This window comes from Thalassophryne amazonica, chromosome 13 (assembly GCF_902500255.1).
Source record: "Thalassophryne amazonica chromosome 13, fThaAma1.1, whole genome shotgun sequence".
Lineage (NCBI taxonomy): Eukaryota > Metazoa > Chordata > Actinopteri > Batrachoidiformes > Batrachoididae > Thalassophryne > Thalassophryne amazonica.
This window is the reverse complement of record NC_047115.1, coordinates 31,437,517-31,465,171: the sequence shown is the minus strand read 5'-3', so window position 1 is coordinate 31,465,171 and position 27,655 is coordinate 31,437,517. Positions and strand designations below refer to the sequence as shown.

Sequence of the window (27,655 nt, the reverse complement as noted above, 5' to 3'; positions counted from 1 at the left end):
CGCACAGTGGGAAGTCCTTAAAGCGACAGTATCACCTCAAAATCTCTCATCAGCCGTTAAAATTTTCACTGAAAACCAGCTTAATTTTTCGAACCGTGTCCACTTCGATGTGTCTCACAGGTTTAGAAAAAACTTTGATCAAACAAAGCGCCAGTCTCTCAGCAACTTCTCAGACAAAGGAATTCCCACAAGGGGCTGGACGACTCCTCCCACAAGGAGTGCTCACAGGCGAATGACGTCACCGACAGGCGTGGAAAAACTCACGCATGCACACGAGGGTTCAAGCATGTCTGACGTAAAAACATATGAATGAAATCCATATAGTTTTTGAAAAAAATAAAAAGGACCGTTACTTTATTGACAGCCCACGTATATATATATATATATATATATATATATATATATATATATATATATATATATATATATATATATATATATATACACACACAAACTTGCGGTAATGCCCAAATATGAAATCTGCTGATTGTTTTGGGCTCACAGTCAGAAGAATCCATGAAGAACTTGCTAATAGATGGTCAAGGTAAGCTTTCAATCTGTGTTTTTTTCTGACTTGTTTTTTCTAATCATGTTTTTAGCTTTCTGGTTTGTAACAAAAGTGATACGCTGTTTGTACTGAATGTCATGATAACGGTCTGACATGGGAAAGTATCGTACCGGAAATCAGCCAGTCAGAGCGCACGTAGCATTGTAGCCATATAATAATTGGTGTTCTTTTTCATTTCATCTGCTTTATTTTTCATTTGTGGTGTCAAAAACAAAAAAAAAATTCTCACCAGGCAGGGTGTTCTTTAGCCTGGTGGCCTGTCAGGCTTATGATACTACAAGGGTGGGGTGACACTGAATGTATTAAAGCAGGTGTTCAAGGTTGGTGCCTAAAAAAGGCCCATAAACAAGAAGATATATAAACCCACACACTGTGCATCCCGGAAAGTCAAATCAAATCAATTTTATTTATATAGCACCAAATCACAACAAACAGTTGCCCCAAGGCGCTTTATATTGTAAGGCAAAAGCCATACAATAATTACAGAAAAACCCCAACGGTCAAAACGACCCCCTGTGAGCAAGCACTTGGCGACAGTGGGAAGGGAAAAACTCCCTTTTAACAGGAAGAAACCTCCAGCAGAACCAGGCTCAGGGAGGGGCAGTCTTCTGCTGGGACTGGTTGGGGCTGAGGGGAGAGAATCAGGACAAAGACATGCTGGGGAAGAGAGCAGAGATCAATCACTAATGATTAAATGCAGAGTGGTGCATACAGAGCAAAAAGAGAAAGAAACACTCAGTGCATCATGGGAACCCCCCAGCAGTCTACGTCTATAGCAGCATAACTAAGGGATGGTTCAGGGTCACCTGATCCAGCCCTAACTATAAGCTTTAGCAAAAAGGAACGTTTTAAGCCTAATCTTAAAAGTAGAGTGGATGTCTGTCTCCCTGATCCGAATTGGGAGCTGGTTCCACAGGAGAGGAGCCTGAAAGCTGAAGGCTCTGCCTCCCATTCTACTCTTAAAAACCCTAGGAACTACAAGTAAGCCTGCAGTCTGAGAGCGATGATATGGTACTATGAGGTCACTAAGATAAGATGGGACCTGATTATTCAAAACCTTATAAGTAAGAAGAAGAATTTTAAATTGTGTTCTAGAATTAACAGGAAGCCAATGAAGAGAGGCCAATATGGGTGAAATATGCTCTCTCCTTCTAGTCCCTGTCAGTACTCTAGCTGCAGCATTTTGAATTAACTGAAGGCTTTTCAGGGAACTTTTAGGACAACCTGATAATAATGAATTACAGTAGTCCAGCCTAGAGGAAATAAATGCATAAATTAGTTTTTCAGCATCACTCTGAGACAAGACCTTTCTAATTTTAGAGATATTGCGCAAATGCAAAAAAGCAGTCCTACATATTTGCTTAATATGTGCATTGAAGGACATATCCTGATCAAAAATGACTCCAAGATTTCTCACAGTTTTACTAGAGGTCAGGTAATGCCATCCAGAGTAAGGATCTGGTTAGACACCATGTTTCTAAGATTAGCTGTTTTACAACTACCCTTTCAAGAATTTTTGAGAGAAAAGGAAGGTTGGAGATTGGCCTATAATTAGCTAAGATAGCTGGGTCAAGTGATGGCTTTTTAAGTAATGGTTTAATTACTGCCACCTTAAAAGCCTGTGGTACATAGCCAACTAATAAAGATAGATTGATCATATTTAAGATCGAAGCATTAATTAATGGTAGGGCTTCCTTGAGCAGCCTGGTAAGTATTCACAACGCTACATTTGTTCCACATTTTACAGCCTTATTCCAAAATGGAGTAAAAAAATTTTTCCCCCTCAAAATTCTTCTCACAACACTCCATAATGACATGAAAAAAAGTTTGTTTTTTTTTCACAATTTTATCAGAATTTCATAAGTATTCAAGCCCTTTGCTTAGGGCATGGTTGATGCACCTTTGGCAGCAATTACAGCCTCACGTCTTCTTGAATGTGATGCCACAGGCTTGGTGCACCTATCTTTGGGCAGTTTTGCCCATTCTGCTTTACAGGACCTCTCAAGCTCCATCAGGTTGAATAGCCATTTTCAGATCTCTCCAGAGATGTTCAATCAAATTCAGATCTGGGCTCTGGCTGGGCCACTCAACGACATTCACAGAGTTGTCCTGAAGCCACTCCTTTGATATCTTGGCTGTGTGCTTAGGGTCATTGTCCTGCTGAAAGATGAACCGTCAGTCCGATCTTGGTCAAGAGCGCTCTGGAGCAGGTTTTCATCCAGGATGTCTCTGTACATTGCTGCATTCATCTTTACCTCAATCCTGATGAGTCTCTCAGTTCCTGCCGCTGAAAAACATCCATCCTCACAGTGTGATGCTGCCACCACCATGCTTCACTGTAGGGATGGTGCCTGGTTTCCTCCAAACATGATCCCTGGCATTCACACCAAAGAGTTTTTGTCTCATCAGACCAGAGAATTTTGTTTCTCATGGTCCGAGAGTCCTTTAGGTGCCTTTGGGCAAACTCCAGGTAGGCTGCCATGTGCCTTTAACTGAGGACTGGCTTCCGTCTGGCCACTCTACCATACAGGCCTGATTGGTGGATTGCTGCAGAGATGGTTGTCCTTCTGGAAGGTTCTCTCTACAGAAGAATGCTGGAGCTCTGACAGAGTGAACATCAGGTCACCTCCCTGACTAAGGCCCTTCTCTCCCGATGGCTCAGTTTAAAAGGGCGGCCAGCTCTAGGAATAGTTCTGGTGGATCTGGATTTCTCCCACTTACGGATGATGGAAGCCACTCTGTTCATTTGGACCTTCAAATTAGCAGAATGTTTCTGTACTCTTCCCCAGATTTGTGCCTTGAGACAGTCCTGTCTCAGAGGTTTATAGACAATTCCTTTGACTTCATGCTTTGTTTTGTGCTCTGACATGCACTGTCAACTGTGGGACCTTTATATGTAGACATGTGTAAAGCCCAACCGATAAGGATTTTTTGAGGCCGATGCCGATAATGATATTTGGATGAAAAAAAATGCAGATAATAGATAAATCGGCTGATTTGCCGATAGCCGATAAATCATCCAATATTTTTTTTAATGAATAAAATGTTTTTTTTGGACCCTTAACAAAAAAGGTATGAGCTAAAAGCTGAAGCGTTGTCCTCATATTGATTAACTTTATAACAGAGTTTAATTTTCAAGTTCAAAAAATGAAATCAACATCCTTATAAATTTACTTGTATGCTTTTGTCAGCCTATCAGTGCAGTGTGACGGCGAACTACGGGGGCCGGTGATGAACACATTTAAACAGGTGTGTAAGCAGCTCTCAGTTGAATGGAGTCAGACCTCCATTTACTGGACAAACGGTGCAAGTACATTTTACATTGCAGACACAAACATTTCAGTAACTGTTCTGTTTATGAGAAATTATCGGCGTTCTATCGGCAAAATTTTGGCCGATAGTGAGTACTTTGAAAAGGGCTTATATCGGCTGATAATATCGGCCGGGCTCTAGACATGTGTCTTTCTAAATCATGTCCAATCAACTGAATTTACAGGTGGACTCCAGTTAAGCTGTAGAAACATCTCAAGGATAATCAGTGGAAGAGGGGTTGGCTCTCACTGCGGTATTGTATCACTTCCTGTTCCGGAGCACAGCGGTGTTTTGCTGTATCTGTTAGCTGTTTAATCTGCGCAGTTAGATTGATCTAGATAACTAGATAACGATTTGTTTCACAGTGTAATCTTCACGTGCCTTAACTAAAGCACTCCCTCTGCTGAATCACCTCTAAATTATTTACACATTATTCACTTTGTGTGTTTTTAGGAATCCGCTAGCTTAGCGCAGCTACTAGCTCTTAGCCAATTTAGCATGGCGGCTTCTCCTGTCTCTTCTGCACTTTTCTGCTCTGGGTGTGAAATGTTTAGTTATTCCTCGGCCTCCTTTAGCAGTAATGGTACTTGTAATAAGTGTAGCTTATTCGTAGCTTTGGAGGCCAGGCTGGGTGAATTGGAGACTCGGCTCCGCACCGTGGAAAATTCTACAGCTAGCCAGGCCCCTGTAGTCGGTGCGGACCAAGGTAGCTTAGCCGCCGTTAGTTCCCTTCCAGCAGATCCCGAGCAGAAGAGAAAGCAGGCCGACTGGGTGACTGTGAGGAGGAAGCGTAGCCCTAAACAGAAGCCCCGTGTACACCGCCAACCCGTTCACATTTCTAACCATTTTTCCCCACTCGGCGACACACCCACCGAGGATCAAACTCTGGTTATTGGCGACTCTGTTTTGAGAAATGTGAAGTTAGCGACACCAGCAACCATAGTCAATTGTCTTCCGGGGGCCAGAGCAGGCGACATTGAAGGAAATTTGAAACTGCTGGCTAAGGCTAAGCGTAAATTTGGTAAGATTGTAATTCACGTTGGCAGTAATGACACCCGGTTACGCCAATCGGAGGTCACTAAAATTAACATTGAATCGGTGTGTAACTTTGCAAAAACAATGTCGGACTCTGTAGTTTTCTTTGGGCCCCTCCCCAATCAGACCGGGAATGACATGTTTAGCCGCATGTTCTCCTTGAATTGCTGGCTGTCTGAGTGGTGTCCAAAAAAATGAGGTGGGCTTCATAGATAATTGTCAAAGCTTCTGGGGAAAACCTGGTGTTGTTAGGAGAGACAGCATCCATCCCACTTTGGATGGAGCAGCTCTCATTTCTAGAAATCTGGCCAATTTTCTTAAATCCTCCAAACTGTGACTATCCAGGGTTGGGACCAGGAAGCAGAGTTGTAGTCTTACACACCTCTCTGCAGCTTCTCTCCCCCTGCCATCCCCTCATTACCCCATCCCCGTAGAGACGGTGCCTGCTCCGAGACCACCAATAACCAGCAAAAATCTATTTAAGCATAAAAATTCAAAAAGAAAAAATAATATAGCACCTTCAACTGCACCACAGACTAAAACAGTTAAATGTGGTCTATTAAACATTAGGTCTCTCTCTTCTAAGTCCCTGTTAGTAAATGATATAATAATTGATCAACATATTGATTTATTCTGCCTTACAGAAACCTGGTTACAGCAGGATAATTATGTTAGTTTAAATGAGTCAACACCCCCGAGTCACACTAACTGCCAGAATGCTCATAGCACGGGCCGAGGCGGAGGATTAGCAGCAATCTTCCAGTCCAGCTTATTAATTAATCAAAAACCTAGACAGAGCTTTAATTCATTTGAAAGCTTGACTCTTAGTCTTGTCCATCCAAATTGGAAGTCCCAAAATCCAGTTTTATTTGTTAATATCTATCGTCCACCTGGTCGTTACTGTGAGTTTCTCTGTGAATTTTCAGACCTTTTCTCTGACTTAGTGCTTAGCTCAGATAAGATAATTATAGTGGGCGATTTTAACATCCACACAGATGCTGAGAATGACAGCCTCAACACTGCATTTAATCTATTATTAGACTCAATTGGCTTTGCTCAAAATGTAAATGAGTCCACCCACCACTTTAATCATATCTTAGATCTTGTTCTGACTTATGGTATGGAAATTGAAGACTTAACAGTATTCCCTGAAAACTCCCTTCTGTCTGATCATTTCTTAATAACATTTACATTTACTCTGATGGACTACCCAGCAGTGGGGAATAAATTTCATTACACTAGAAGTCTTTCAGAAAGTGCTGTAACTAGGTTTAAGGATATGATTCCTTCTTTATGTTCTCTAATGCCATATACCAACACAGTGCAGAGTAGCTACCTAAACTCTGTAAGTGAGATAGAGTATCTCGTCAATAGTTTTACATCCTCATTGAAGACAACTTTGGATGCTGTAGCTCCTCTGAAAAAGAGAGCTTTAAATCAGAAGTGCCTGACTCCATGGTATAACTCACAAACTCGCAGCTTAAAGCAGATAACCCGTAAGCTGGAGAGGAAATGGTGTCTCACTAATTTAGAAGATCTTCACTTAGCCTGGAAAAAGAGTCTGTTGCTCTATAAAAAAGCCCTCTGTAAAGCTAGGACATCTTACTACTCATCACTAATTGAAGAAAATAAGAACAACCCCAGGTTTCTTTTCAGCACTGTAGCCAGGCTGACAAAGAGTCAGAGCTCTATTGAGCCGAGTATTCCTTTAACTTTAACTAGTAATGACTTCATGACTTTCTTTGCTAATAAAATTTTAACTATTAGAGAAAAAATTACTCATAACCATCCCAAAGACATATCGTTATCTTTGGCTGCTTTCAGTGATGCCGGTATTTGGTTAGACTCTTTCTCTCCGATTGTTCTGTCTGAGTTATTTTCATTAGTTACTTCCTCCAAACCATCAACATGTCTATTAGACCCCATTCCTACCAGGCTGCTCAAGGAAGCCCTACCATTAATTAATGCTTCGATCTTACATATGATCAATCTATCTTTATTAGTTGGCTATGTACCACAGGCTTTTAAGGTGGCAGTAATTAAACCATTACTTAAAAAGCCATCACTTGACCCAGCTATCTTAGCTAATTATAGGCCAATCTCCAACCTTCCTTTTCTCTCAAAAATTCTTGAAAGGGTAGTTGTAAAACAGCTAACTGATCATCTGCAGAGGAATGGTCTATTTGAAGAGTTTCAGTCAGGGTTTAGAATTCATCATAGTACAGAAACAGCATTAGTGAAGGTTACAAATGATCTTCTTATGGCCTCAGACAGTGGACTCATCTATGTGCTTGTTCTGTTAGACCTCAGTGCTGCTTTTGATACTGTTGACCATAAAATTTTATTAGAGATTAGAGCATGCCATAGGTATTAAAGGCACTGCGCTGCGGTGGTTTGAATCATATTTATCTAATAGATTACAGTTTGTTCATGTAAATGGGGAATCTTCTTCACAGACTAAGGTTAATTATGGAGTTCCACAAGGTTCTGTGCTAGGACCAATTTTATTCACTTTATACATGTTTCCCTTAGGCAGTATTATTAGACGGCATTGCTTAAATTTTCATTGTTACGCAGATGATACCCAGCTTTATCTATCCATGAAGCCAGAGGACACACACCAATTAGCTAAACTGCAGGATTGTCTTACAGACATAAAGACATGGATGACCTCTAATTTCCTGCTTTTAAACTCAGATAAAACTGAAGTTATTGTACTTGGCCCCACAAATCTTAGAAACATGGTGTCTGACCAGATCCTTACTCTGGATGGCATTACCCTGACCTCTAGTAATACTGTGAGAAATCTTGGAGTCATTTTTGATCAGGATATGTCATTCATTGCGCATATTAAACTAATATGTAGGACTGCTTTTTTGCATTTGCGCAATATCTCTAAAATTAGAAAGGTCTTGTCTCAGAGTGATGCTGAAAAACTAATTCATGCATTTATTTCCTCTAGGCTGGACTATTGTAATTCATTATTATCAGGTTGTCCTAAAAGTTCCCTGAAAAGCCTTCAGTTAATTCAAAATGCTGCAGCTAGAGTACTGACAGGGACTAGAAGGAGAGAGCATATCTCACCCATATTGGCCTCTCTTCATTGGCTTCCTGTTATTTCTAGAATAGAATTCAAAATTCTTCTTCTTACTTATAAGGTTTTGAATAATCAGGTCCCATCTTATCTTAGGGACCTCATAGTACCATATCACCCCAATAGAGCGCTTCGCTCTCAGACTGTAGGCTTACTTGTAGTTCCTAGGGTTTGTAAGAGTAGAATGGGAGGCAGGGCCTTCAGCTTTCAGGCTCCTCTCCTGTGGAACCAGCTCCCAATTCAGATCAGGGAGACAGACACCCTCTCTACTTTTAAGATTAGGCTTAAAACTTTCCTTTTTGCTAAAGCTTATAGTTAGGGCTGGATCAGGTGACCCTGAACCATCCCTTAGTTATGCTGCTATAGACTTAGACTACTGGGGTTTTTCCGTAATTATTGTATGACCTTGCCTTACAATATTAAGCGCCTTGGGGCAACTGTTTGTTGTGATTTGGCACTATATAAATAAAATTGATTTGATTTGGAAACAGGATGCACCTGAGCTCAATTTTGAGCTTCATGGCAAAGGCTGTGAATACTTATGTAGGTATGATTTCTTAGGTTGGTTTATTTATTTATTTATTTTTTAATCTCAAAAATCTCAAAACCTTTTCCACATTGTCGTTATGATATGGTATTGTGCGTAGAAGTTTCAGGGGGTAAAATGAATTTCATACATTCTGGAATAAGGCTGTAACATAAGAAAATGTGGAAAAAGCGAAGCACTGTGAATACTTTCCAGATGGGGGTGTGTGTGTGGGTGTGTGTGTGTGTGTGTGTGTCTTTTACACACAGTGGTATGTAAAAGTTTGGGCACCCCTGATAATTTCCATGATTTTCTTTTATAAATCATTGGTTGTTTGGATCAGTAATTTCAATTAAATATATTAATTAGCAGATGCACACACTGATATTTGAGAAGTGAAATGAAGTTTCTAGGATTTATAGAAAGTGTGCAATAATTCTTTAAACAAAATGAGGCAGGTGCATAAATTTGGACACCCCAACAGAAAAAAAAATGCATCAATATTTAGTAGATCCTCCTTTTGCAGAAATAACAGCCTCTAAACGCTTCCTATAGCTTCCAATGAGAGTCTAGATTCTGGTTGAAGGTGTTTCGGACAATTCTTTACAAAACACCTCAGGTTTGTTGGTTTCTGAGCATGGACAGCCCACTTAAAATCACAGCACAGATTATCAAAAATATTCAGGTCTGGGGACTGAGATGGTCATTCCAGAACATTGTACTTGTTCCTCTGCATGAATGCCTAAGTAGATTTTGAGCAGTTTTTAGGGTCGTTGTCTTGTTGAACGATCCAGCCCCGGCGCAACTTCAACTTTGTCACTGATTCTTGAACATTGTTCTCAAGAATCTGCTAATATTGACTGGAATCCATGTGACCCTCAACTTTAACAAGATTCCCAGGACCTGCACTGGCCACACAGCCCCACAGCATGATGGAACCATCTCCAAATTTTACTGTAGGTAGCAAGTGTTTTTCTTGGAATGCTGTGTTCTTTTTCAGCCATGCATACCGCCCCTTGTTATGTCCAAATAACTCAATTTTATTTTCATCAGTCCACAGCACCTTATTCCAAAATTAAGCTGGTTTGTCCAAATGTGCTTTAGCATACCTCAAGTGACTCTGTTTGTGGCGTGTACGCAGAAAAGGCTTCCTCTGCATTACTCTCTCATCCGCCATCTCCTTGTGCAAAGTGCGCTGTATTATAGTGGAACGATGCACAGAGACACTATCTGCAGCAAGATCATGTTGTAGGTCTTTGAAGCAGGTCTGTGGGTTGACTATAACTGTTCTCACCATCCTTCGCTTCAGCTTATCTGAGATTTTTCTTGGCCTGCCACTTCGGGCCTTAACTAGTACTGTGCCTGTGGTCTTCCATTTCCTCACTGTGTTCCTCACAGTGGAAACTGACAGCTGAATTCTCTGAGCTAGCTTTTTGTATCCTTCCCCTAAACCATGATGTTGAACAGTCTTTGTTTTCAGGTCATTTGAGAGTTGTTTAGAGGCTCCTGTGTTGCCACACATTAGAAGAGATGCAAAGAGGAGAAACATTTACAAATAGCCACCTTAAATACCCTTTCTCATGATTGGATTCACCTGTGTAAGGAGGTCAAGGGGTCTTTGAGCTTACCAAACCAATTTTGTGTTCCAGTAACTAGTGCTAAATGTATTCAAATTAATACAATGACAGGGGTGCCCAACTTTATGCACTTAACTATTTTTGTTTAAATAATTATTGCACACTTTCTGTAAATACTAGAAACTTCATTTCACTTCTCAAATATTAGTGTGTTCGTCTGCTATATGATATATCCATCCATCCATCCACTTTCTTCCGCTTTATCCCAAGTCGGGTCGCGGGGGCAGCAGCTCAAACAAAGCCGCCCAGACCTCCCGATCCACACACACCTCTCCCAGCTCCTCCGGGGGAACCCCCGAGACGTTCCCATGCCAGCCGAGAGACGTAGTCCCTCCAGCATGTCCTGGGTCTTGCTCGGGGCCTCCTCCCAATGGGACGTGCCCGGAACACCTCTCCAGCGATGGGGCAGGGGGCATCCGAAAAAGATGCCCGAGCCACCTCAGCTGGCTCCTTTTGATGTGGAGGAGCAGCAGCTCGATTCCAAGCTCCTCCCAAGTGACCGAGCTCCTCACCCTATCTCTAAGGGAGCGCCCAGCCACCCTGTGGAGGAAACTCATCTCGGCTGCTTGTACTCGTGATCTCGTTCTTTCGGTCATGAGCCAACTCTCATGACCATAGGTGAGGGTCGGAACGTAGATCGATCGGTAAATCGAGAGCTTTGCCCCCCTGCTTAGTTCTCTATTCACCACGACGGTCCGATACAGCGACCGCATCACTGCAGACGCTGCACTGATCCGTCTGTCGATCTCACGCTCCATCCGTCCCTCGCTCATGAACAAGACCCCGAGATACTTAAACTACTCCACTTGCGGCAAGGACACTCCACCGACCTGAAGAGGGCAAGGCACCTTTTTCCGGTGGAGAACCATGGCCTCGGATTTGGAGGTGCTGATGTTCGTCCCGGACACTTCACACTCGGCTGCAAACCGCCCTAGTGGACGCTATATGATATATTTAACTGAAATTTCTGATCCAGACAACCAATGATTTATAAAGGAAAATCATGAAAATTATCAGGGGTGCCCAAACCTTTGCATACAAGTATATGTGTGTATACAGTCACACACAAAATATTTATTGGCTAATAGATTTGTTTAGATTTTTTTTCTTTATTTTTTCATTTAACTGTTGCTATCAAAAGGCAAAAAAAAAAAAAAAAGCTTTTCGCCACACCCTCTTGTCCTTCAGAGAGGGCACGTCTCTTCACAGACTGTGGGTGTGTTATAAAGACATTTTTGGCTCTGTCTGTGGCTTTCAGAGGTGAAAGAACTAATGCTTGCTACACCCTGTTGTCCTTGAGAGACAACATATCTCTCATGGTGGCTGTGTCTGTGCATTATTCATTGATTGACTGGATAGCTCAAGTACTGGTTCAGATATGGTCTTGTGTCACAGAAGCACAAAACCAGGTTTCAGTTAAATGTTGTTTATAGCAGAGGATTTATGCTTGCACAGTCATCAGTCACAGATATCAAACCCATATGTAACTTTTGATTTGAAAACAACTTTCATATATATATATATATATATATATATATATATATATGAACTGCAGTTGAGGTACCCAATTAGCTTGTTAATGGTAACTACACACCATGATGTCTCACATGTCACTATATTGTCTTTTACAATGAACTGCTGCTGTATTGATATTAATGTTTTGTTTTATAGTGCGTGCAGAAAAGTCAGTTATTATTGAAGTTTTTTTTTTGTTTGTTTGTTTTTTTGCTTACTGTCTGCAGTGGACCAGAAAATGGCAGAACCATATGTAGCACCTCTAAACTCGATCCCGTCGTTGGAAAGTGTACTTTCTGAAATGTGGCAACTACCAGTCCCCACCCAGTGTTTGACCCCAGCAGGCTGCAAGGTCTATACAATACTCATGGGAGCCATTCAATGAATGAACCTCAAACTTAAAACAAAGGGGGGGAGTGTAACATCTTACTTCTGTTTTGTATTCATTTAATTAATTTATTTATTTATTGAGGTATGTTGTCTATTGAGTGCTCTTAGAATTTGTTCTTTTTGATAAGGAACACCACCACACACACACATCGAAGTTCTGCATTTTCTTGACTTCTGCATGAACAGATATCTACCCAAACATTATAGCTATGGGCTTTCCTGCAGAAAGACTTGAAGGCGTGTACAGAAACAATATAGACGATGTTGTAAGGTGAGTTATGTTCCCTCAGTGTTTGCCATTTTACTTGAACTGCATGCCTTTTTTTGTGGTATACAGTAGCTGTGCGGGAGTACCCCCAGTTTTGTTGTACCGCCCCCAGTGCAATGACAATAAAGACTGTTCTATAGAAAATAGGATTTTCATTTTTCTTTTTTGATCTATGTATGATGAAGCCTGTCTACTTATGTTCTATCCTACAACAGGTTCCTTGATTCGAAGCATAAAAACCATTACAAAATTTACAACCTGTAAGTGAAATTAATAAATAAAGCACTCTGGTTTTATGAATTAACTTTTCTCAGTGTGGTCACTAACTTGATTTTTGTTCATCCTCTTGTAGCTGTGCAGAAAGACACTACGATGCTGCCAAATTTAACTGCAGAGGTACGTTGTGACACTTTATGTAGCGTAAGTGGAGGGGAAACCCTGGCTCCAGTGAGTACAAGTCCTTCTATCTATAGCTTCCACCTGTACACCTAAAACAGGTGATTTCACTGATTATCTCATCTACCTGCCTAAACAGTTGAATTAATTAGAATTAGCTGGTTTAGTGGGTGGATGGAACAAATATGTGGTCAGACATTTACTCAGTGAAGCCTGGGTTTTCCATCTTGATTACGTAGAATAAACTGCCTGGACTGAAGGTTGATGCTCTCAGAGATTTACATTTTTCTGGTACTCCTTGTTCTGATCTCTCGTCCTTTGTTCCTCTGTGTAATTCCCCCACCTTTTTGTTACGTCTCTGTGTGGCTTGATGGCTGTGTCGTGCATCAGTTGCACAATACCCATTTGAAGACCATAACCCACCTCAGGTGGAGCTAATCAAGCCGTTTTGTGAAGACCTGGACCAGTGGCTCAGTGAGGATGACAATCACGTAGCGGCAATCCACTGTAAGGCCGGCAAAGGTCGCACTGGAGTGATGATCTGCGCGTATCTCCTTCATCGCGGCAAATTTATGGAGGCCCAAGAAGCACTTGACTTTTATGGTGACGTCAGGACAAGGGATAAGAAGGTGAGATCTGAGACGAACCAGATTTTTTATTTTTTCTTCATTCTCCGCAGATTCTCAGTCTAAATGCTTTGACACAAACTGGATTTGTACTCGGTTGTTGTTGTTTGTGACGGCTTTCATTAGGTTAATGATTGTCAAACACTGTAACTGTTGCAGGGAGTAACAATCCCGAGCCAGCGCCGCTACGTCTACTACTACAGCCACCTACTGAAGAACCAGCTAGACTACAAGCCAGTGGCGCTGCTGTTCCACAAAATGGTGTTTGAAACTCTCCCTATGTTCAGCGGGGGCACCTGCAGTGAGTCATTTTTAACTCTATACTAGGGTGTAGGAATGCTTGCTGCTGTTGAAATGGAACGAGCGCTCTGAATGCACTGTACACTCCGGGGCTCACCCACGCTACAGCTTTGTGCAGTGGGATGGGTTATCCTTTGTGCTCCTGTTGAGTCGTCCTCTGCCTGAGTTATGAAGTAGTATTAAGTGTAAGTGAACTGCAGTATTTTAGGACCTTTGACTAACAAGAACAGCGTCTTATTGATTGGAGTCTTTTTCTTGCGCTAACCTTTTATTTACCTGACGGGGATACCGTGTTAAATCAGACCAATTCTGTGTGTCATACGTTTTGTTTTGTTTTTTGTTTTTTAAACAACATGAAAATAGGACTTCTTACCTGGGCACTCTTATTGAAGAAAAGCAGATGCATGCAGAAATTAATTGGCTGTTTAAAATGTTAATTACTGAGAATTATACACAGTCATTTCAAAGCCTTGCACAGGGGTATTTGAGCTATCCATTTCATTTATTAAGTTGCACAGAAGCAGTGCTTTTATACGAGTCGGGCTCAGCCTGTGATCTCCACCCCGACTAATCTCACTCTACTCCCAGTATTTAGAGGATTTATAATATTTGTGACTAAAGTACAGTAGAGTGATACAAATACTGGGGGGGGGGGGGGGGGGGGGGGGGTTATATAAAACTGCAGATTTCAGGTGCAAAGAGGTGGAGTTTTCATGAACTGTCATGTTGCATCTTCACACATTTTCTCAAATGAACAGAATGACTTTAAAAAAGGGGGGAAGTTTTACACACCCTAAAGTTTTGATTCAGTTTACCGTTTTGTTTTTTGTTTTTTTTCTCTCTCTGTTTTATTTGGTCAACAGAAAAACAAATTATAAATGTGCAAAAGTTGCTATTCAAACAAAAATCATCATCTTTTTTCCAAGTTGCTTACCTCATTTATCATTTTAGGACCTGTGGATGTTTGTGACCAATGGGCAAACTTAAACACTTATTGTTCTGTAGCTCATGATAAATCAGTCATTGTAGATATCTCTGGATAAAGAGTTGGCCTCAAGTTTTAACATCGTCAGGTTGAACAAAAACACAGGATTTCATTTCATGTTGCACATTTTTCAAAATGATTATTTCTGTAACATATTAAACCAGTTTCATGTATTAAATTTTTCATGTTACCAAGTATGTAAACTAGAACTGCAGATAGTTTTGGAGTTGGTGGAACATGTGTGTCTTCTCATTTGATGCATGTATTTTGAAATCGCACCTGTTGCCATGACTGAACAAATGCTGATTGGTTATTGATCGATCAGTAAAATCCTCTGCTAGACTTCACTGTTGAATTACAGAGAAGAACTTTAAAATTGCATCTTAGCCCTGTGGCAAGCTTGTGCGTTTGTTGGATTGAAACTGGGATCCAGGCACAGGAGATTACCAATTTCATGCTATACCGTGGTTTGAAAATGCCACATTTCCAAAACCATGAATGTTTCCTGTTTGGCAGTATGAGCTTTATGAAATTCTGGCCTCATTCCACGTGGTCCAGTCCATGAGATTTCCATCTCTAAGACCTGTGCATCATATCTGAAGGAGTGTGGAAATATTTTCATTATCCAAAAATGAATAGATCATGTACAAATTTTTGAAGAGTGAATAAAAGCCATCACACCAGTCATCGCAGCTCTTAGAGAAACTTTATTTTAAATTCAAAATAAAATTATGGAGCCACTGTATTTCTGAAATGTATGCAGTAGTCTCACTAACAAGGTGGATAAAATTGCATATTGGCAAGGCTTCTGTTTTTATTCTGTTGCTTGCTTTGGTCAAAGAACACCTTTGAGTTTTCTTCTCATCCGCTCACGCTACCTGTCTGTTTCCTTGGAAAAGACACTTAATCTATTGCCTTTGTCCACCCAACTGTAAATGGGGTCCAGTCTCGGCTGAGGGAAGTAAGCTGCGTCAGAGTGGTGTCCCATCGAGGGCAAGTCACAGATTCTCATTTGTTTGACGCTACAGAATTCAGAGATAAGCACCAACGGGCCTCAGTGTCTATAAAGAAGAAAGGCCTTTATTGCAGTTGTGCATACATGAATACATACAATGAAATTTGTCCTCTGCATTTAACCTATCCTAAATACAGCTACACACAAGCCAGTCACAACAAACTGGAGCTTATCCCAGCAGTAATTGAGCGAGAGGCAGGCTACACCCTGGACAGGATTGCATGTCTATCACAGGGCTACATTTCACTTACTTGCGTTAATTGGTGACTATTGGATGAGATATTAGATAAGGGATGGATAATGAAAGCATTCTTGGAATAGCAGGGTGTCCAGTAACCAAATTATCTGCAGGTTTGATCCCCAGATGTTGTTTTACACTGAAATATTATGAGCATGACACTAGAAATGTCCTTGAATCTGAAAGTAGTTGATCTGACCTACTCACAACACCCCATAATGACAACATGAAAAAAGTTTTTTTTGTTTTGTTTTAGATTTTTGCAAATTTATTTAAAAAAAAAATCACATGGCCATAAGTATTCAGAGCTCAGGTGCATCCTGTTTCCACTGATCATTCTTGAGATGTTTCTACAGCTTAACTGGAGTCCACCTTGGGTAAATTCAGTTGAATGGACATGATTTGGGAAGGGACACACCTGTCTGCATATACTGTCCCACAGTTGACAGTGCATGTCAGAGCACAAACCAAGCATGAAGTCAAACGAATTGTCTATAGACCTCTAAGACAGGACTGTCTCAAGGCACAAATCTGGGGAAGGGTACAGAAACATGCTGCCCGTCTAAACTGAGTGATCGGGGGAGAAGGGCCTTAGTCAGGGAGGTGACCAAGAACCTCCCTGGTCACGCTGTCAGAGCTCCAACATTCCTCTGTGGAGAGAGAACCTTTCAGATGGACAACCAAATCTGCACCAAACGACCAATCAGGCCTGTATGGTAGAGTGGCCAGACAGAAGCCACTCCTTAGTAAAAGGCACATGGCAGCCCACCTGGAGTTTGCCCAAAGGCACCTAAAGGCCTCTGGGACCATGAGAAACAAAATTCTCTGGTCTGATGAGACAAAGATTGAACTCTTTGGTGTGAATGCCAGGTGTCATGTTTGGAGGAAACCAGGCACCATCCCTACAGTGGTGGTGGCAGCATCATGCTGAGGGGGTGTTTTTCAGTGGCAGGAACTGGGAGACTAGTCAGGATTGAGGGAAAGATGAATGCAACAATGTCCAGAGACATCCTGGATGAAACCCTGCTCCAGAGGACAATGACCCTGAGCACACAGCCAAGCTATCAAAGGAGTGGCTTCATTATGGGGTGTTGTGAGTAGAATTTTGAGGAAAAAAATAATTTACTCCATTTTGGAATAAGGCTGTAACATAACAAAATGTGGGGAAAAGTGAAGTGCTGTGAATACTTTCCGGATGCACCGTGTATCTTTGGAATACAGTGATCGTAAAGTTAAGATGCTTTGAGGAAATGAGAGCCTGGTTAGCTCTTAATGTTAGTGCCTTCTTATGGGGGCCATATTTTAGCAAGCATATGATCATTCTTAGCATAACAAGCAACTGTTGGACATATTAGATATGGATTATACTGCATGAGCAGTTTTAATAGTTTACCCCTTTCTCTTCATCTTCCAGAATGTTCAAAACAAAGCCACCATTTATCTCTTGGGGTTTCAGTGAAAATCATTAGTGCATTTTCTCCACGGTATAGCAGTTCCACTGAAGAAATTATTTTTTTATGACTTAGTTTAGGGATTATTTCATCTTTCATAATTTTATTTTCTGCTCAGATGCACCAGTCATAGGATATTGTGATCATCTATTTCAGAATTTGTATAACTGTTGGTTACAAAACAATAAAAACACTCTTTTGCAGCCTTTTCACTATTAACACCTAACTGTGCTGGTCCTTCTTTTTCCTTCTAATACTCCCTTTACACAACAACAAAAAGAAAAAGGCCCTATTCTGAATTTGACATCTTCATACAGCTGCACACACACGTCACCTTTTCGTAAACTCATCAGAAATATTATGAAGGGTTCGATTTGACAACTTCGGCTGTGATGAATTGCATTGCACTTGTTTTTTTTATTGGGTTTATTGAGGACAATTGCGTTCCGCTGTTTGAGCTTATCAGCAATCTCAAGTTCCCCCTTTTTTCTTTGTTCCTCTTCATCTCACAGCACAAGGTTCATGTTTAAGTCACTCACCTCCACCTTAAAGCCACATATGATAAAAGCTGCGTCACTCTCGATGGATATCTGTACATATTTGTGTTTGTGCCTGTTGTGCTGTCACGTCCCTGACAGTCGAGACAGGCCCTGTTTGTGACCGTCTTCTTTCTCTCTAAGGGGACAGTACCGTTAAAAACAGGAGTGAGCCGATCCCTCAGGGCTTCAAGAAAGGGAATTGGCATTGGGGTAAATGAGCCTTTCATCCATTATTATTTCACTCATTTGCTTTTATGTGGCCCCAGAGATCCAGGCAGGAGCAGTCTGAGATAGACATGTTGCCTAGCAGGGTAAGACTGGCTTACAGGCACATGCCGCATTCCCTCTCCCCAACCCTGATTAGGGTTAAAATTCTTCGAGAAGCAACATATTGAGCTGGTCCAAATCTTAACTTGTCTTATCAGAATAGGGTCTTTATGTCTCTGGTTCTGGGTCTCTTTGGGTTTTATATTTTATGATCTTTTGCCTCCCCTTTTCTTTTAATTTTAATCCAGTATATTGTCACTTTTTTCCACCTTTTTTGCATGGGTACTCATCAATAACAAATTTATTCTGTCTTGATCTGACTCTCTCCCCTTTCTGTCCCCCGCTCCCCGCTTTTTTTTCTTTCTTTTTTTATAAAACATTTCCAACAAACCTGCCCTGTGGGATGTTGACACTTCCACAGATCCCCAGTTTGTGGTGTACCAGCTGAAGGTGAAGATCCACACATCAAATCCGGTACACACACGGCGCGAGGACAAGCACATGTTTTTCGAATTCCCCCAGCCGCTGCCAGTTTGTGGAGACATCAAAGTGGAGTTCTTTCATAAACAGAACAAGATGATGAAGAAGGTTGGTTGGCTGGAGATGTTGATTAAAAAAAGTTCATTATCATCGTCAGTGGTTTTCTTGAAATGACACTACTTAAGTTGCTTTGTCTGTCACGCGTTGCTCATTAAAGGCTTTGACAGAATCTAGAATCCTCATCTTCCAAAACTTGACTTTTGTTGTTGTTGTTGAATTTTCTCACTTCCTGTCACATCTGCCCTCCAGGACAAAATGTTTCACTTCTGGGTGAACACTTTCTTCATCCCTGGACCAGAAGAGGGTGGAGAGAAGTTGGAAAATGGGACGGTGATTAACGACACAGACAACCGATCCAATCAGCAGGCGGGTTTAGGGCAAGGCCAGCTGCAGAGCGCACTGAGCATGCCGCAGAGCGTGCAGCAAAATGCGCAGCAGAGTGTGCTGCAGAGTGCGCCGCAGAATGCCGAGCGCAGGGACACCGACAAGGAGTACCTCATCCTGACTCTGACTAAGAATGACTTAGACAAGGCCAACAAAGACAAAGCTAACCGTTATTTCTCACCAAACTTCAAGGTAAGTATGGGCAGACACCAGCTGGAGTCAGGGGTCACACTCATTTAAATTCATGTCAGTAAAATCGTTTGAAATCATTGAGTTTACACAGAGAACCCAAAATATTACCTCGTGTTTTACATAGATATTTTCTGGAATGCGTCACTTTGTTTGAGAAGTAAACTCACAGAAAAGCAAATTGGATTTGCTCATTTTGTAACACAATCCAATTTTAAAATATTCGGCTCCTCCAAAAATGGACGAGTGTCAATAGTGTAAATATGTTCTATTTTAAGCAATGATCTTATTTGGGTATAGGGGTTAGGTACATGGGCTCAGATGGGAGTTGGTGATGATGGAGTCCAATACAGTTCGTTAATGTAGACATTCATTTTCCACAATAAATTAGAATACCATTTTCCAGAGTATGTGAGGTTTTGTTTTTGGTTTTACTACTTTGAGAGGTCCTGCGACTTACAGTCCAGTGCGACTTGTATAGAGAAAAATCACAATTCTGTACATTTTTTGAGTGTGAAAACAAACACAAAATTACACAGCCTTTTTTGTTTTAAATTGATGAGTGCGGGGTTGAGGGTTGGGGGGGACTTTCAAACTGAATCGGGTCACACTTTAGGCATTTGTTCTAAGAGCGTTTGTGATGGTGTCAAAACTTTGGTCTTTTCCTCACGTCTTTTGCAATTGTCAGACTGTAGAGATAAAATGCAATTCACACTCATGCTTATTTCAAGCTGCTATGAATAAACATCTTGACCAAACAGCAAACTGTGAGGAGTAAAAAACAAGTTAGTGAGAACTGATAAAATGTACGCCTGTTTGCACAGCAGACAAACTGCTAAATGCAGAAACGGCTAAATGCCGCAGTGAGCTGGGTTTGCACTGGACTTACCTTTCTGTTGGACCCCTGTCATTCACTTCAGGAAATGGAAATGTTACACATACAAATGAAGTCTACAGCCGAAACAAGAGTTTTCCCAACATCAGAATCTGTTCATGGGCTCACATCATCTGATCCACGTGTGACAGTCCATTGTTATTTATTAAATGACAGTTCGGAATATTCCCAAACAGCAGACTCCACACTGTACAGAGGCTCATATAAAATCCAGTAAAACCATGGACCTTCTTGAGGTGTTTTCTGCTGTGCTGTAACATGTTGGTGCTCACTCTGCTCTCTTTGCTTACCACTGGGGGCAGCACCACATATAGTCACAGAATTTGCATCATAGAAGAAGCCAGCCATTAATTGTTAGCAGAGCATAACTTTCCCATTCTGAGCCAGTATGGCGGTATTAATAAATTCTGAACCAAATGTAACGTTCAGATAGGTACATTTATCTGTTACCCTGCCTACCACAATTGTGTGTGGACTCTCTCTCTCTTTTTTTAAACTTGCAAAGTTGGCATTTCTGTGACCAGTGTCACCAGAGCCTTCCACTGATTTTTGAATGAGAGTTTGAACACAAGGCAGTTAGAAGCAGAACAATGGAACTGATTTAGAACATTAAAATCTAAAACTTCCTGCCTCACCTGTTTGCATAAAACATTTGCATCTCAAATGATTTAGTGTGAGGAGTCCTTCAGTGTGACTTGATTAGTGGGTGAATTAACTGATTACATCATTGTGATATTGAGTAATGAACCTGTTTGTTTGTTTCCTCTTTGCAAAGACTGAAGTCATTTTTCTTAATTTGCCATTTCAGGTGAAGTTGTATTTTACAAAAACCGTGGAGGAGCCTTCGAATTCCGACGCAAACACATCGACATCCGTCACCCCGGATGTTAGCGACAATGAGCCAGATCATTACCGATATTCTGACACCACTGACTCTGATCCGGAAAATGAACCTTTTGATGAAGATCAGCACACACAAATCACAAAAGTGTGAACTCTTTTTAACAGGAAAAAAGAAAATATACATCTGAAAAAAGGAGAAAACTTGAATATAAACTGAAAAGAAGAAACTTTGACCTTTTCCTCCCCAAGACGGCAATAGAATATCATCATGTCAAATGCCAATTTTAGGGAAAAAAGAAGAAAAAAAAAAAGAGTATCCTGACCAATATATTTTATTGTTTTTCTTTTTCTTTCTTTCTTTTTTCTCCTTCTTTGGCACAGCCGTGTACCATGTGCAAGGTTTTGACATTGTTGCCCCATGGGAGAAGGTGCTGTAGCTATAAAAATGTTTATATATATATACATACCTATTTATGTATATAAATATATACATGCATATATAACTTTTTGTGTCAAAGACAATGGAAAGAGTACAACAATCAGGAGACGGGAGTTGAAGTATGGGAGAAGTTAGAATGATATACTAGGATTATGCTGCTCCTTCTCCTGTCTAAACCAAGGCCAGTGCTGCAGTCACTTTGTTTCACTTTCTCCTCCTTCTCAACTTTTACTCTCCCTCCCTCCCCTCCTTCCTCTCCTCCTTTACTGTGAATGCTTCTTGTGCTCTTTGCAGGCTGTCTCACGTGAATTTTTGGCCTTTGTGCAGTGCAAACTGCATGCTGGCAGTAGGACGGGGGGTGGGCGGGGTTTTGAAAAGGCTGTGATGATGTCTAAAGCATTGTCATTCCTGTTCCCACTGTGTATATGTTAAATTATGCAGAACAAGGCATCCAATGTAATTGTCAATGTTTTTTTATCCTAAGATAATAAAATATAATACACAAAACAGCTGCCGGACACTTGTTGTAGTAATGTCAACGCTGCAGGTTAAATGGTGTGGGGGATTTACATGTAGAGCTGTCATAATAAATGTGTGCAACACTGTCTTTTCATAAAGAAACTAAGGTCGATGTGTCATACTCTGGGGTTCAGATGTTTATGTAATGGTTTCACTTTGCTGTTAGCGCTTAATGAAAATAATCCAGAGTGAACCGTCTGCATTACACACTTTTTTTAATTAATTTGTGAGCTCAGTGCATCTCCAGTTATTGCTTCTGAATGTTTCTGTAAATTAGTGCCGTTATTCTTCCGATGCTTTGGCCCTAAGACTGCTTCATCTGAAGGGTGCACGTGCACAAACCCGGGTTTGTTGATATTGCTCGAGTGCTGCTCTTGATGTGAAAAAAATGTAAAATAGTCTGTCGCTGCGCATGCTGAAGCAATGTTAACACTGACTTCCTGTTTTAAAGGTCAGCGTTGCAAGTAGCAGGTGGGACCTGAGGTAGTGAAGTAATAGGACTGTTAAAAAAGTTCAACTTAACGGCACCTTCAAATAAGACTCAACCAGTAACTGCATCTGCGTGATGGCAGTAGTGCATGTGTTTTTAATCATAAAGCTGTCATGTAGTAGATTTTAAAGTTTGAGGAGCATCTGGGAAACCGGGTGGAGCTAGGATGTTTCCACTGCAAGATAGATGGTGACCCCCAATACATGCTTTTTTTTTTTTTTTAAAGCTGCCAAGGAGGTCATGTTTTCACCGGCTTTCCTTTGTCTTTTAGCAGGATAACTCAAACTGTAATGAACTGATTTCTATGACATTTGGTGAGCAGATGGATAATAATTTGGGAAATAAGCGACAATGGATTTCAAAAATTTCAGAGGTAACCTGGAAGATGTTCTGGAATTAAGATCCAGAGGAATGGTTGGCACATAGAAACATCTAACTCAAGTAATTGAGAGCATGTTAAAGAAATATGTGGATAATGTCCTACCTAGAAAATTAAGGATTTGTCTTTTTAGGTCCAGCATGTCCCCCATAGGGTTTTTTTGTTTTGTTTTTTGGGGGTTTTTTTTTTTGGTTTTTTTAGTTGTAAAACTTGTTGAAGATATCAGTTAATGTCAGTTTTTACACTGAGTATGAAGGGGTGGTGTTGGAAAATCTAAAAATAACCAAGATGTAGTCTTTCACAAATTAACTCCTTTTGCACAGACGGGGACAGGGGTTGATCTTCCATTGTCAAGTCTTACAGTGAATGGGAGACAAAGTTTTACGTATCCTGCGTGTTGGCAAAGTGGTGAGCACCGTATTATTTTCACTGGTGTGTGTGTGTGTATGAGAACAAGATGACACAAAAACAGCTGGCTGCATTTCCTTCAAACTTGGTGGGAATATTACTTGGATAGATAACTAACTACAGGTGGTTAGATTTTGGACTAATTTGGTCATAAGGAAATTGGCTGAGTAATACCTCAACAAAGAAGCCTAGATGGATGATCTGAAGCAATTTTCAACTAATTGGCAAAATGGTTGTTTGATTGAAATGAATGAATTCACACAGAAGTCATACATGGTGAAAAGTACCATGGTATACATATATTTACTTGTAAATTTATATGGCGGTGTGTAGAGTTTACAGGGTAGGCATCGACCTCCTGATGCCTTTCATTTTGGTTGGTTCCACAAAACTGAACTGTTTTTATATTTGGCCTTGGCAGAGGTATACATTCCACAGAGTGCTCTTGTGGTTTCCTCTGCCAACAAAGTTGTGTGTTCGCTGTAGGGTTTGATGGATCACTCAAAATGTTTTGAGATAATGTGTATGAAAGTTGATAAGTCTTGTGAGAAAGAACGTTGTGTTGGTGTCCACTCGGATCCGGCTGTGGACTTCTCATTGTTACTACTTTTTTTAAACCTCCCAAAGTGATTTTTGATATTTCAACTAATATCCCACCTTTCCAGTGAACTGTTATACTTCCAGATGAGGGCGATCACTTTTAAATGTGCAGTAACATCAGTCACGTAATTCTTCGGCAGCAGCAAGGATATTTAGTTCTGATAACTTTCTTCGCCTCTTACTTTGAAGGTAAATAACCTCTGAACCCTGATAACGTGAGAAGATGAAAGCGCCCTGACCTTGCACTAGGCCGGGCGCTTGCTGCTGGATAATGAAGTTGTTGCGATGAAATATGCAGAGGAAGGAAAGGCCGAACAGTCCGGGAGGGAGGAGTCTGACGAACCCTGCTCCGTTTGCAGACTGCTGAGACTCCCCAAAGGAGTGTAACTGGATTAAGGACCGTGTCGCTGTGATGGGGGGTGGCCATGCCCCGGCTCAAGCAGAGGAGCCCAGAGTGCTGTGGTGATCAAGTATGAAATAAATATGAATTTTTATTTATTTATTTTTATCAAGTGTTCCACCCCCCAGAGGCAGGCAGTCACATAATCCCCTTCTGCTCTATTAAGACCTGATCCCTGGTTCTTTCTTGCTGATAGAGACATCAAAGACAGCCAGTGCAGGGATGAAGGAGACAGCAGTTGCAAGGGCCCGATTGTAATTGGCTGAGCTGAAGGAGGGTGAGAAGCAGAGACTCCGTTAGATTAATAATGGATGTGGTGTGCTGGGTTGAGAGAAACCAGAGAGATGCTTTAGCCCTCCACAGGCAGGAGAGGCCGACTTCACTGGAGGCCAGCTTAAGCTTGAGAACCTTGCTTTTGATTCTGCTCATCTCACAAATGCAGACACATCTGAAATATTTATATAATCAATAAAAAGCTTAATTTGTATGTTCTGAGCGTCACCGCTGCTTTTGGTTGTTTTCAGTACTTTTCATCAGCACTGGAGCTGCACAGAGACAAAACTGCAAAAGGAGGATTCGTTGGAGTTCATGTGGGTCATCCAAAACGAGAAGTGTGCAGCTTTTTGTTTTTTTGTAAGGTACTGCAAGCAAAGAAGCAATATCTGTGTTGCATTTGCAGTCCATGTGTCTCTCACACCAAATCTGGAGATTTAAGAGCAGTGTTGTGATCAGATGAGGGGGTGTGGGTGGTGGTGGTGCTGCTGCTGCATTGGGGAAGGGAGGGTCACTCTGGCCTACAAAGAGAGTCTAAGCTTGAGCTGGTAACCCCATTTCCCTTCCATCTGTTGGTAGCAGTTGCAGAGTGCGGATGCACTCACCGGGACCTGGCAACCCACCACCTCCTCCCTTCCTCGAGCCTTCGTTCTCTAGCTGACTGCACAGGTGTGTTGCGTTTGGATTAGGCCAAGAATAAAACAGGAAGTGAAATTAAACAAAAGCTTAAACACACACACAGAAACCCACATGACTGCACCATGAGTGACGGCCTGTGGAAACTGCACGATGCACGTGTGCACGCACCCACGCGTGTGGACCATTTCTCACCTTTGCACCCAGTCATGCTCCTGTGCATGCACGGTTCTACTCTGTCACACAGACTTGCATGAGCCCAGTCAGAACCACAGGCATATCATTTGTCTGTGCCCACATTTTGACATATGGTACTTTTAATGTGCAAAGTGGCGGCTTGCTCCTTTTCTTCATGGTGGTCCACGCCGAAAAGCAGCAGAAGCGCTCCATCTTATTCTGTAATGTCAACAAACACATTAACATACGTGACTGGTAAAAGTTAAAAACAGGCCCTCTGCTCACACTTTCAGGATTTGTTTTACTGCAGTAAGCTGTACAGTGTGTGCAGAAATACTTAAATTCTTGCCAATCTTTTAAAAATAACAGTGGCACCAGAGCTGCCTATTATCACACATTTACACTGTTTACTGCTTTTGCGTATGACTGCTTATTTTATGGTGGCATTATTATAATCTCATTAAGAAATGGGGGGGAGCTCAGTGCAACACCCACAACTTACATGTTTCATACTGGTTCATGCAAATTCCTTCTTTTTTGTGCAATTTCTTCTTACCATAATACATAAGTTGTGTGCAGCCTTGGTGTCTGCTGGTAAATGCACTTTTTAAAATGTAAAATGCAGATGCTCAAAACACTTAGTGATACATCACACTCAACCAGTGACAGCGTTTTGCCATACAAGTTCAGCTGCACACTAGGAGCAACTTAAGCACCATGTCCAAGGATCTTGGTGGTTTTTCCTGTCTGACAATGTTTTGAACCTCTACAGCATCAGTTCTGCCTAAAATTGTACCACTTTATCCTTGACTAACACTTCCCCTGTGTTTAATTGATGCTGGTTATTAAAGTATTATAACCTTGGGTTTGACTTTTTAAGGTCCCCTGAGAGCAGCTGTCCTGTGACCAATAGAAAAGTAATGTATGACTTCATATTAGCATTTAATTATAATCATAGGTGAAACTTTAAGCAGTTGCTCAGAAGAGTCCTTCAAATATCCCTTTGACCTTTTGACCCTTGTGTTATTTTCTTCTTAAATAATTTTGTTCTCAGCTGACCTTCAGTCATTCCACCAACTTTGATCCACATTGGATCAAAACTCTAAAAGTTACTTTGTTCACATACGGACAGATACACAGGGTTTAAAATGATACCCCACGCGCGATGCCACTGCATGTGGGTACAACTAGAAAAGGCTTTGTTTTAGCACATACGCTACCAAGGCCTTAATGAGCGTGTCCTCATGAATATGATTAATTTCACCAACTGATGGAGTTGTGTGGAGCTTATGGGATCAACCCTAAGTGTCTGTCTAAGCTGTTTTACAAGATTTGTCAATTAAAAAAATCAGACATTAACTTCAAGAAAATTCTAAGAAGAGATGGTACCTCAGTCAGCAATGTGATGGAATTTGGGCAATAGTGCATAACTGTGACCACAATTATCCCACTGACCTACTAGGGTGATTCTTTGACTACGGGCACTATTGGCCTTGTAAATGTAATTTCCACCACACCATTGCCTTACAATATAAAGTGCCTTGGGGCAACTGTTTGTTGTGATTTGGCGCTATATACATGTGCTCTGATGTCACTGTTTATCTCCATAGAAACTACCCAAACAATCTTTCATACAAACTGTTTAAAGGGGCATTACAGTGTTGTGGTGGAAATTACGGCAATAGTGTGGGACAACTACATTTCGTTTAAAAAAATCACAACAGTTGTATGACACTGAATACCCCAATTATGTTTTGATTATTTTACTGATATTTTATTCAGAGATATTTGAAAACATTAGAAAAAACGTTTGTTTACTATTCATTTTTATCATTGAAGATCATAAGTCTGGGTGTAGGACAAGCACAAAACGGCAATATTTGCATATAATGATGCTGAAAAAAGGTGAAAAAGTCATCACAGACTACTAGGACAAATTTCTTAAAACACTTTCATTGTAAAGATAACTATAAAAGTGTGAAATTTCCCCTTTTTTCTTTTTTTCATAAAATATGATCAAGGGACATAAAAGTGCCCGTAGTCTAAGAATCACCCACTAATAAGTAAGCACTGTTTGTCAGTCGGTAACTGTAATTGTTAGGATGTCCCATCGAGTTCAGTGATTGGATTGTGGAGAACATCAACTTAGATGTCTTTGTCAGTGAGGAAAGGACTACCATCCTTCAGCTACTTCCTTGTTTTCACTCAGCGTCACCACAGCAGGTCCGAGGTGGATCTGCACTTTACATCTCCCCTTTACAATAATGCCTCACATTCACTCCGATGTCAGGGTGCTGCCATAAAAGGCGCTCACTACACAC

General features: G+C 41.1%; 1 protein-coding gene across 3 annotated transcripts in view; it reads left to right on the top strand.

The window, feature by feature from the left end:
- Positions 1–21,961, top strand: part of ptena (phosphatase and tensin homolog A) — a 44,104-nt gene extending 22,143 nt beyond the window's left edge. The window contains exons 2-10 of one of the 3 annotated variants that reach the window (XM_034184564.1): positions 12,264–12,348; positions 12,561–12,605; positions 12,698–12,741; positions 13,132–13,370; positions 13,527–13,668; positions 18,037–18,105; positions 18,584–18,750; positions 18,952–19,278; positions 20,979–21,961. In XM_034184564.1, the coding sequence (XP_034040455.1) occupies positions 12,264–12,348; positions 12,561–12,605; positions 12,698–12,741; positions 13,132–13,370; positions 13,527–13,668; positions 18,037–18,105; positions 18,584–18,750; positions 18,952–19,278; positions 20,979–21,164 (1,304 nt within the window). In that variant the 3' untranslated portion in view covers positions 21,165–21,961. Of the gene's footprint in view, positions 1–12,258; positions 12,349–12,560; positions 12,606–12,697; positions 12,742–13,131; positions 13,371–13,526; positions 13,669–18,036; positions 18,106–18,583; positions 18,751–18,951; positions 19,279–20,978 lie in introns of all 3 variants that reach the window. The other 2 variants (XM_034184566.1, XM_034184565.1) reach the window with 2 other exon arrangements.
- Positions 21,962–27,655: the final 5,694 nt, after the last annotated feature.